This window comes from Morone saxatilis, unplaced genomic scaffold, assembly GCF_004916995.1.
Source record: "Morone saxatilis isolate NCDOM2014 unplaced genomic scaffold, NCSU_SB_2.0 Contig18, whole genome shotgun sequence".
Classification (NCBI taxonomy): domain Eukaryota; kingdom Metazoa; phylum Chordata; class Actinopteri; family Moronidae; genus Morone; species Morone saxatilis.
Window position 1 is genome coordinate 26,892,407 of NW_023339740.1, and position 11,868 is coordinate 26,904,274.

The 11,868-nt window shown below is 37.8% G+C and overlaps 1 protein-coding gene across 1 annotated transcript in view; it reads right to left on the reverse strand.

The window, feature by feature from the left end:
* Positions 1-930: 930 nt before the first annotated feature.
* The window catches only part of ptprt (protein tyrosine phosphatase receptor type T), a 307,757-nt gene continuing 296,819 nt past the window's right edge, over positions 931-11,868 (reverse strand). The window contains exons 34-36 of the mRNA XM_035662487.1: positions 10,479-10,642; positions 5,074-5,209; positions 931-4,391 (exon numbers count right to left, since the gene is read on the reverse strand). Coding sequence (XP_035518380.1) covers positions 4,338-4,391; positions 5,074-5,209; positions 10,479-10,642 — 354 coding nt within the window. The 3' untranslated portion in view covers positions 931-4,337. The remainder of the gene's footprint in view (positions 4,392-5,073; positions 5,210-10,478; positions 10,643-11,868) is intronic.

Genomic DNA, 11,868 nt, shown 5'->3' on the forward strand with positions numbered 1-11,868 from the left:
GTAAGAAAACTTTCAAAATATACACAGTAGACCTATAGCTCAGCATTTTGTTTATGTCTGTGAAGAAAACTAAATGTGATTGTTATTGTGTTTGCTATAAGCTAAATTCACAGAGCCTTCCCTCTCTGTCCTGCATTAGACAAATACACAACAAAACAACCAAAGTGCTAATGGCCAACCATCAGGGAGAAGAAAACAAAATTGTCAAAAAAGAAGTCTGTTAAGTTTGAAGGATTACATTGAATATAATATGAGATATCTCTAAAATAGTCAGTCGGTGGTCATTACTTTATTTAATAAAAGGGCTCCCTTAAGGAAAAAGATTGGAAACCACTGATGTAGGCCACGAATATGGCAACAACCAGCACCAGATCACGATCCAGTCTGAGAATCACTGTACCAGGTCTTATTTGATGCTAAAGCCTGAGACTGTAAGACTGTTTAAAACTGCACTATACAGTATCACATGTTGGGCCCTAAAGACTTAAATACCCAGAGGTTTTAGACTAAAGCTCTCTTATCAAATTGAAGAGAGAGAGAGGGAAATGATCTTGTCCAGCTCACTCATTTCTGTTTAGGACACAGTTTGTATGTTGCTGATTACTTTAAATTATTTACTGCGTGAGAAATTCCCTTTCAGTATCCATAACAGCAGAATTTCAACTGGGAAAATAAGATGCAGCATGGAAACTAGTTTAAAAATGTAAGTATAAAACATTCAGTTGGTGTTTTAACCAAAATATGCAATATGAATGTTATATACAAATCACACCACTCATCAGTAAGATTGTAGGAATATTTTCTAACATGTTGTGACATTAAGCTGTCGACCTGATCCATCAGATTACTCCATACAATGTGATTTATATTAAAATCAGAGGCTGTAAGAAGAGAGAGATGAGAGCACATTCAACATTTTGGTCCCTTTATTTCATGTTAACCACATTTCAAACAACTAAACAACCAATGGTAATGGCATCACCAGATCTAAACAACACTTTGCTAGACAAATAATCATTGGAATAATAATTATACAAAAGAAATGTACAAATTCAGGACAAATAAAAATGCAAAAAGAAAACAAACAAAATATATAATACAGATGAACGGCCATGAACCAAGCCAATAAAATAAAGCCTTAGTGGAAATATAAATGATAAACATTTCTGGCATTCACATTGTCTTCAATACAACACTCGTACGTCTTTTTCTTGATAGGTCCATTAAGGAGCCTGACTGGACTCCAGCACACAAATAAAACGCAAGCGCGGACTGAACAGTTTGCCACAACATTTTGCCACAAGTATGCCGATTCTGGCCAAGAGCATTGACACCTACGAGCAATTTTTGCTAACTAAACAAAATGTTCACCAGAGATCCACCTTCACTGTCGTTAAATGTGAAGTTGTATTCCAAACTGGGGAATCCATTGTCTCCAAATACTGACACCTGCTGGTATGAATTAATGACGTAAAGGTAAATACAAATTTTTTTTTAAGATATTGGCTTACAAAATCGCTTTTGATGATTCTGCTAAAACAGATCTGTGATGTTTGAAAATGAAGCCCTTAATCTGATGTCCTGTTCTTACATCGTCCATATTACCTCAGGCGACACAGCGACTATTCTTTAGCCACCAAAAAAGCCAACGAATTCCTAAATATTATCACAGTCCTTTTGACTCAACACAGTTTAGAGGGTGCTAAAAGGAAACGGGGAGTGTGACTTTAAAATTAGCTTGTTTAGTTCTCCACACATCTTTTGAACGGACTTAAGAGAAAAATGTTTGTTAAAAGATGAAATTCTGATCAAATGAGGGGATAATGCTGAGGTCAGCCTCGCCTCCTGTATAATTCTCGTTAACTCCCCAACATGTCCTTTGCGCTGCAGTGGCATCTGAACTGTCAGCCATGTTGACCTTCTTCCACTGGGATCAACCGTCAACTGAAATCATTTCCTATCGGACTGGAAAGAGAGTTTGTTAAATGAATTTTTAAACCTGCACACCTCAATGGGCTTGTCGAAAAAGCAAATGTGAGGCTTTGTTTGCAGAGGAAAAGTAAATGTGACCTGTCTCTTTGTCTTTGTGTTATCGTTTTAATGATAGACGGCAGGCTGGGGAAACGGTCTAATCCCAGAGCTTCTTTTTCACTAAAATGTATCCAGAATGTGTAACATGAAACACAGCATGGCTTATGGATCTGATCTTAATCAGGGAGTCTATCTTTTTGATCACTGTGGGTCAACTTTACTCTGAATTCATCCATAAGCAATTCTGATTTGCAGTTAATTTCTGAATGATCTTAGATCTCAGATACTGGAAACAATGAGTGCAAAGTTCCTGCATATTGTTTTCCCCCAAGCCAATGCTGTTGTGTTAAACTGAATACCATCTGCCTTGGCATTAGATACGAAAGAAAAGTGAGGAGGAAGAAATTAAGTACACAATTTTCATTGCTCAGGTGAAGTCAAAATGATCAAAACCAATAAAGCGGGGTTCTAGCTACAAGCTAAACGTGGTGAAAACAAATGTTGGCCTAGTGAGTGATTGATTTTGCCTGCATACAGTTCAGGAGGCATGCAGGTAAACATGGTTTGGCTAGTCTTGATTTTAGTTAATAATTTATCCCAGTTTGTCCTTTCAAAGCAAGTATTTTAAACCGCATAAACCAACTGGAAAAAAGTAGAATAAGTAGAATACGTTTTTTTTTTTTATCTTCAGTGAGAGCGTGTCACTGCTGTTAATACCACACAGATGCAGGCTGACATCGTTGTTTGAAAACGTTTCCTGTACCCAGAGCATCACAAGTTCAACCCAAACAGCCATGTTCTTAACATCTCCTTAAGGATAAAACTTAATTGCTATCTGCTTCCTCATTTTAAGTCACTCTGAATGTGGGCGTCAGCTAAATGTGCAATATGCAAAAATATATATCTTAATTCTTTAGACAACATGTCTAAATGGACAGTTTGTAAGGTATAATAATAAGATTTTGTTCCAAACTATAGCCACCAAGTCGCGGAAAATGTCACAGACACAGCTTTTCAGAGCGATAGTGTTTTGAAATGAAACCTTTATTTGTAATGTGTCTGGTGCATGATGTTTGTCTGTTTGTTTGTTTGACTGTGGTTGTCTTATCGTATTTACAGTAAGGGTGGATGCACACTATAAGATTTTGACAAAACCGACTTTACACAAAGTCTTCCTAAAATACATTTTATGAAACTTTTTTTTTTCTTACAGCCCCAGTGAAAAAAACCTGAAGCAGAGACAACAACAACAACAACATTTGGTCTTCAAGGCAAGGCATGATTTCTTTTTCTTTTGTGTGTTTAATGCCGTTGTTATTCTTCACCATGCACTAGACTCCACTCACTGTAGCTTGTGACATGCTACTTCTTCCTGTTTAACAGTATCTGCAACCACATTTTTCCAAGTTAAACGAAACTGTTGACTTGATGCAGTATGAAGGAAAAGAAACCATACTGAGAATATTTTGTAACCAATTACTGAATTACAAGTATCATTAACGCAGTCAGGAGGCCCGAGCCTCAAGGAAAATTCATCAGCTTGTGATTTCAAAGAAAAATGCCAGAAATATTAACAAGTGTCTGTTGGTTTTTGCTTTGATCCAGCTAACTGAATCATCAACAACATCCACATTTCAGCTAAAGTCAGCCAGACATGTTTCATTACTTTCTACAAATACTCTGTGGATAAACACTGGAGTTCAAAATGCAGAGTCGAGGCATCGCTTGAACCTCAGCTAAATGTGAAAGTTCTCAAAAATCTTCCAGTGTGCATCCAGCCTTCAGAGGGAGACAACATTCAAGGCGTAGAGTATATCTAAAAAGGAAATACTGTACAATAGTCACATCACAGCCCAGCAGAGAGGACAGAGAGATAGAGAAGGAAAAAGTGGCGCTTTTTTTAACATCTGATTTTGTTTTTTCAACGTATCATTTTTTCTTTTTTCTTTGTACAAGCATGTAAAGTCCCCAGTCTTGCTGAAGCGAACACACACATGAAAATCCCCGGTGTGTATGTCTGTCGCCTTTTTTTTTCTCTTCTGTACAGGTTGCGTGTGAGTTTTTACAGGCACACACATAGATACACACGCGCACACTCAAATATGCAGGCATGCCCTCTCTTATTCACACAGAGTGCACACACTCTCAAACACACACACACACACACACACACAGGCACACATGCTCACAGGTTGGGTTCGGGTCAACACGAAGCAGTTTTGCACTTTGTGTGTCCCAGTGTTGCGTTGAGAATGACAGGCAGCGTCAACGGCGAATCAGAAAAGAGATTTTCAGCCCACAGCCAATCAGAAGGAGCTGAGCGCCTCCAAAGCCACTTCATAGCAGAACTTATACTGTTCCTGCAGAGGGGAGGGAAAGAAAGGCAACGGTAAGCCATCTGCAAAATGATTTCTTCACTGTTACGCATTGCCAAGCAAAGATTAAAAAGTACCTTAAATTGGACTTAAATTATGTTTTAAATATCCTAAAGTTAACCTTCCTTGAGTACCAGCAAATGATGCAAAAAGGTATGCTTCAATTTAATAATAATTTATTCATCCATGTAACTACCTAGATCAACAGAAAATAAAAAAACTGAATATAAAGAAAAAATTCAAAGGCTTTAAGCTTAAAAAGCTTAAAAATTATATGCAGAATATGTAATAAATACATGAATAACTATAAAATAAGTCAAACGTAGAAACAAGGAGAAGGTAGACTTGCTTATTAACCTTTCACTATTCTTTGTATTCCAGATCCGATGGAGCTGTAAAGATGTAAAATGTGAACGGCAGAACTTCACCAGCCTTCCCTCGATATCCTTACTTTATAACTTTATACAAGACAGCATTGCCATCTGATTTATTTTTGTACATATAAGGTCTAAGGCAATACAAACTGAAGTCTTAATCTGAAGTAATTGTCACATTACTGGCTGAGCGCCTCCAAGGCCACTTCATAGCAGAACTTATACTGTTGATATGATAATGTGTGTGTGTGTGTGTGTGTGTGTGTGTGTGGGTGTGTATTATCAGTCCTCACCATAGTCTCCACCATATTAGTCTTGTTGTTCCTCAGTGTTTTGACGGTGTGGAAAACATCCACAATGTTCTGCTGCTGGATCATCTCATTGATGCTGCAGATGGCACAGAACGTTCCAGAACGCCCTCCGCCGGTACTGCAGAGGAGGAGGAGGACGGGGAATGAGGTAGGAAGAAGGGAGAGGTGAGAAGGATAAAAGATCTTCAATATTAAACAACAACATCATCATCCAGGAAACCTAGGTGTGTATGAAAAATCATCCTGCTGATCATAGACAGAGAAAAACAACAAGATTATAAAAGCTGGAGTACATAAGAGTTGAAGGGAACACAGAAAAAAGGATAGAGATAATAAAGAAAGAAAAGTCGAGATGTAAAAGATGAAAACACCTCTAGTTTCAGAGATTTTCACTCTCCTTTACAGAACAGCAGTACTTGGTTTTCCCCTTTTATCACCCTGGGAGCTTTGCTTTTTAAACTATGTTTGTCATAGAATTTAATGTTTTCTTTCAGGCATTTCTCTTTCCTTTAGAGTTGTTCTCCTGCCTCTGCTTTGTTGCAGCTGCTGTGTTGAGGTTGACAGTGTCAGCCTTTCAAAAGTGCTCTTGAAACCTTTGAACCTTAAGCTGAGAAAATGTTCAATGGGTTTTAATAAAACTCAATAAAGGAGGTTATAAGAAGCAAGATGTGTGTCTTTGTTGTGATTGCGTTTAAAGTGTAGGTTTGTGTTTGTTAGCGTGTAAGAGGAATGGTTTCCAGTTTAGAAAAGGCAACATTTTTATCTTTCAGGGTAACAGAAAAGCATGGATTTGGAGACTACTCCCAAGTAACCTTAGCAAATACTCTAAAAGGACATATGTTTATGTGCACGTGACAAACACTTAATAGGATAGGACGTTTGTCCATCAGGAGCAAAGAAGAAAGCAGTGTGACATCTCAGAGATAGAAAGTCTACAGAGGGCGGAGGTTGGGGGGTTGGATGGGTCAACAAAATGTCTTACGGTTGACCACAATCTTCACTGTAACCATGATGATCATCACGCCCCCCTAACCATAACCAAACTGAATTTATTTATTTATTAAATATTTTTTAGGGCTTTTTATTGCCTTTAATCAATAGAGAGCTGAAGAGTGACATGGAAGGGAGGAGAGAGAGAGGGGCTTTGTGTCTGTTTTTGTAAAATTATGATATTGGTACTGGTTGATTGTATTTAATGTTTATTGAAATAAATATTCCTACAGGGAGTACTATCAGGTGAGCTTTAACATACTACCCACCTGCACCACTCTTAAAACTGTATTATTTTGTGGCATTTCATAAAAAAATTATAAATTATTTGACATTAACAATCGACTTACGTTTTAAGACAAACAATGCACTATTTTTAGACCATATATGGGTGAAATGGTGCAAAAGCTGTAACAAAAAGATAATAATACACAAAGCCTAACTATGTTTGTAACAGTGGGATTAGGGTTCTCAGAAATGCAAATTACTACATAGTACATACAAGTTCCAGAAAGTCAACTTTGTTTTTTTAGAAGACTTTTTTTAATCCTACCCAAAGTGAAAAACAATGAAAGTTAAGAAAAGGCTAAATTAGACAAAGAATGGCAGGATGTCACAGAGTGAACATGAAATACAAAGAAACCTGTCACTGAAGCAAAAGAACATGAGCTCTACTAATGGATTTAAGACATTTGAATGGATTTGCTCACCATAAATTTGAGGTTTTTAGACTTAATACAGAGGCTAACTTGCTATAATGGACAAAGATGCAGTGATGCAAACATATTTGTGTGTTTACTGGCTATGTGGTCCAATCAGCAATCAGTGCTCTGCCAGTCAGCAGTCAGACCACCCACCATGAAGAGAGCTCCAGACTTTCTCGTCTCAACTGGTTCCAGCTGAATTCCTTCAGTATTCAGACTGAATAAAACATTCAGGCACTGAGAGGTGGAGTGGCAGCCATCACAGAAATCAGCCACTGTCTAACTGTCCTGTATTAGCAATGCCAGGGCCGTTACAGTCTGCGCTCCAATCAGGATAGCTTAGATGGTATCAGATTAGTAGTCACTTTTCCAAATTTTATTATCTTCTTATTTTTGCGGAAGGCCTGCAATTATATTTTAATGCTTTCAAAAGTGGTACAGAAGGTTAAAACAAACAATATAATGTATTTGTTTTTCATAAAACTTGCCACTAGACCATTGATTGAAAACCTTTTTTTGCTCAGAACCACTTACAACATAATACCTCTAGCTCACAAACTAGTTATTTTCAGGTTTTATTAAAATTTTTATGTGTCAATTTTGAAATGGGACACAGCACCTCAGGTATTCATTAGACTGGGTTTGGATATTAATATTTGAGATAGAAATTTTAAAATGCAAGGTTTTCCTTTTGCACTTCTTTTTCTGACCTTGTGTTAGTTTTAGTTTTTTTAAAGGCTGTCTACAGTGTCAAAAGATTTTGAAAGAGAGAAATTTAGAGAAAGAGAGATTTAGAAGCTAAATCATGTGCACTAAAGAGCTAGGCAAGACAGTTTAGCAGTTAATGTAGCTTTGAAAGAGAGACATTCTGGACATAGTTGATGTTTGAATCAAGGTGTTAATAAAATACTTGCATGCTGTTAATAATTTAGGGAACTGTTAGGACAAGACAGTGCAATATTTCTGTTACTCTGTTCTATCTAAAATACATATAAAACTATAACATATAAAATATATATATATATATATACGTTTAGATAAATACAGCACAGATTGCTGTGTTAAGTGTGCTGCTTCTCACAGTTCTCTAACAGGTTCCCCCAGTGTGATTTGCTGAAAATGAGACATGTACTCAGCATTAAAGACCCATCAGACACCAACCTCCAGAACAAGTGAAGATCAGAAAAATAATACATTTTCAACAGCTACTGATTGAACCATCATGTTTCTCCTTATCTCTAGCATTACTGAGTCTGTGAAATCAATATCTGGGGCTGATTAGCCAGTGTAGCTGTCTTTAGCCAGAAGCAGAGAAAGCTTGCATTCTGTCACTCACATTTACTGGGGTTGAGCATTGCAGTCAGGGTAGTAGGTAGGGTACAGTGGGGCAATTCCAAAATGATTTCTCTTTTTTTATTTGCCAGTATTTAAATTTTCATCATTATCATTTTATGGTAGAATATCTTATGCGAAGAAATCAATACCTATGGATATTGATTTGAGGGTCAACATTGAGATATGTATCTGTCAATGTCTACTGATTCTGGTTAATAGTTAATATCTACCAGTCAATTCATTTTTAGATAGCAGATCCTGGCTCCTGCTTCTTTTAGTGACAAACTATAGTATTATTATTCAGCAGTTGAAAGTATTGATTGAAGGATGGTTTCATTAAAAGTTTTATGAACATAAAGTGACTCAGACCGTAGCCTACAATCTATAAACAAAATTTCAAGATATAAACTGTATATCAAGAAATCATTTAGCATTATTTAAGATATTAATTTCAGATTCATTTTTTTCCCATTCCTTGATTTTGCATTAGACACCGTGGGTTTTAACCATAACAGCTTGTATTTCAAACTCTCTCTCTTCCACACTGAGATATAAAACACACTGAAAGCAAAAAAAAACCCACAGCAGCTAGAAAAAAAAAAAAAAAAATCAATGCCAATTCTGATTGGCCCAATGAGCTGTGACAGAGAAAGCTGATTGGATGAGCACCAATGATGTGCTTGAGGCAATGTTTGGAGTGTGTGTGCATGTAAGTGTTTGTGTGTTATTGTTAGTATAGTTCCTGTCTCTCGACTATAGATTTTACAGCCTCCGTTTCCCTCCCTCATTATCAGCTTCATTTGTTCTGCTCAGATAGGATCTGTGTGGAGCTCAGCAGTAATACGCAGTGTATACGCACATACGTGTCTGTGTGTAATCGCTGTTATTCAGGTTTGTTTTTTTCTTATTGAAACTCTACGACTACTACTCTACTGTTACTGCTGCTGTAACTTTTTGATCATCCTGTTATAACTGACTACCATATACTGTTTATCTCATGTGACTAGAAACCCCACGCTGCAGACTGAGGTTAACGTATCGAAAACATAAAATCGGTAACTACCTCAAACCTACTGCAAAGAGTTTTTAACTGGTTATGAAACAATCTCAATTTAATACTGATGCAAGCATGTGGCCTACAGAAAGCAAGACCATCAGTGAGAAGATGAGTGTGACAAGTTATTTCAATATAGTTATTCTTAATGCCTGGCAATAAGGTGGACTTTCCTTGAAATCAATTAAACAAGGCAGCAGAAACACTACCGCTTTTGTCCAAGGAATCAACAAAAAATTAACTCTCAGTTCCTAAAAGTAGTGCTGAATTCCAGTTAAAGTTTAAGGCAATGAAGCATCCACTCACGTACACTCCAAATCAAAACATTGTTTTAATTCAGTTGTATGTATTTCCAGCATACGCAAAATAGTGATATGATAGTGAGTGCTTGAAGTCAATACATTCGCAAACATTGCATTTTGGTATAAAATGTGGTAAAAAAATCTCACTATAATCTGAGAACAATTTCAGATAGTATTACTGGCTGAGGCTGAGGCCATTTACTTTATGTACGTATATATGGTGACTGTTCCAGTGATTTATAGCTTAAACTAAGGCTGGGTGTTTTGTAGGTCTTGGTAGGTGATCTGTAATGTATCATCCAAGTCTATAGAAAACAACAGAGACATAAGGTCTAACTCTAATATTAATGTGATTATCTTGTAATCTTAAAGGCTTAGATAAGGCACATTTTAGCTCATTTATAGACATGAGCCATAGCCATTGTTATCAGCTATAATAAATTAGTACCTTATTTTAGAAAGCATTTATGAATAGTCCTTTAAACGTTTTTAGACCACCTTCAGCTTCCTTATAGTGCACACCAGACATATCTGAACTGAGATAAATGTTGAGTTCAGGCCATCTGTATGTTTGACAGATCAGTGGGGGAAAATAAAGCATCAAAGAACGACTGAGAACAATGGATGAGTCTAGAAATACTATATATTGTATATATCATCTTAAAGGTTTGTGTGTGCGTATGGTTCCATGAAAGTGTGCGCTTCTGTGTGTGAAGTGAACATCTGATTTGTCTTAAATGTGTGTGCGTGTGTGTGGATGTGAGTGTGTTCTTTTAGAAAGAGCGTACTTCATCATTGTTAAGTATATCTCAACATCTTTCACCTCTCTGTCTTTCACACACACACACACACACTAAGGGCACATTTGTCTTTCTAGGATTTTGTAATCTTTCATCCTAGTGAGCATCCCTGGAACAAGCCAGTCCTCCTTTCACCTGCTTCCTACAGTTTTGTAACATGTTATGGATGTGCATCTACATGTGTGTGCAACATTGAACTTACAGGCAGTGTACCACAGTCCTCCCGTCTCCTCCGTCATACTGCTCCTGCCACTTAGCCAACCTCCTGACCAACTGGAGGATGGAGCGTTTAGAGAGAGGCGTGTCCCTGTAGGCCGGCCAGCCGATGAATTGAAAGTGCTGCACCAGGCGGTAACCGTCCTGTGGCTGAAGAGAGAGGTGTGAAAATTAGGATTTTTAGCATCATAGCTGTCATCACCACAGTCAACATCATGCAGTAATTCCACTGGTAATGTAAAAGTGGGTCTCTGTCACCTCCTTCGGACCTTGTTGAACCAAGCTATGATTGGAAAGAATTCAACACATAGTCTGACATGTGCCATGGCCAAGTCAGTGCAGCAATTCAAGGAACTGTGGTCCCTTGATATTGAAGTGAGAGTCTCAAAAGGCAAGTGACAGACAAGTGTAGTCTGAAGGTTGGCTGGTTTTACTGAAGCTGGCAAACAAGTTAGATCCTGGAAGGAAGGAAGTTTCTTCTTCCATCACCAAAAACTCTGAGAGATTTATCTTGTGTCTTATTTGTCCAGAGACCTGCTGGAAACCCTGCAAAACCAGACGGATGTACTTCTCAGACACAGTGTAGTTGTAGGCAGGAGCTGCCAGTGTTCTCAGTGGTGGTCTCATTTGGTAATGATATACTTAACTGTTACATAAAGCACTTTTCATGTGTTAGCACGCTGTGGTACTCTAATTAGTGCTTGTTTCTGAACAAAATGCCTTCTCAAAAGAAACAGGATTGGACTCAACAAAGAAGGCATCTTATAATGTTTAATTCAATTTCATGGCAGACAAAATGTTTTCAGTCGTCTGGCCCGAGGCGGCTGGCATCCACCACCTAAAATACCAAAACCCACCATCACTGTCAGACTGATTTACTGCTAGGTTTGTGACACAAGCATATGCAAACTGACATTTACAGACACAACCAGATACAGCGGCATCTGTTTTTGTCCACTACCTTCCCTCTCTTCCCAGTATACCTGCTTTCCCATTTATATTTCTCTCTTCTTCCCTTCCTTCTCTTTCTTAATCTATTTCCACCATTTCACCTCTTCCTCCATCTCCCCTTCCAATCAGCTCCTATTTTAAACTTTTTCTTTTCCTCACTCTTTTTTCCTTCACCTACTTCCCTCTGACTTACTCAGTCTTTCCCTTCATTGCTCATTTTGTTTTCCTCTTCTCTGTACGTTTCCTTTTCTCTCTTTCAAATCTCAAATTCTCCTTCCTCCTCTTTCACTCGCTCCCTCTCCATTTGATGGCTTAGTGGTTGGTGGTAGCTAGGTTGGAGCTGCTCAGTGTGAGATGTGCTGTTGTGGCGATGATATGAGCCATTTCACGCTAGACTGGTGATGTGTTTGAGAGAGAGAGAGAGA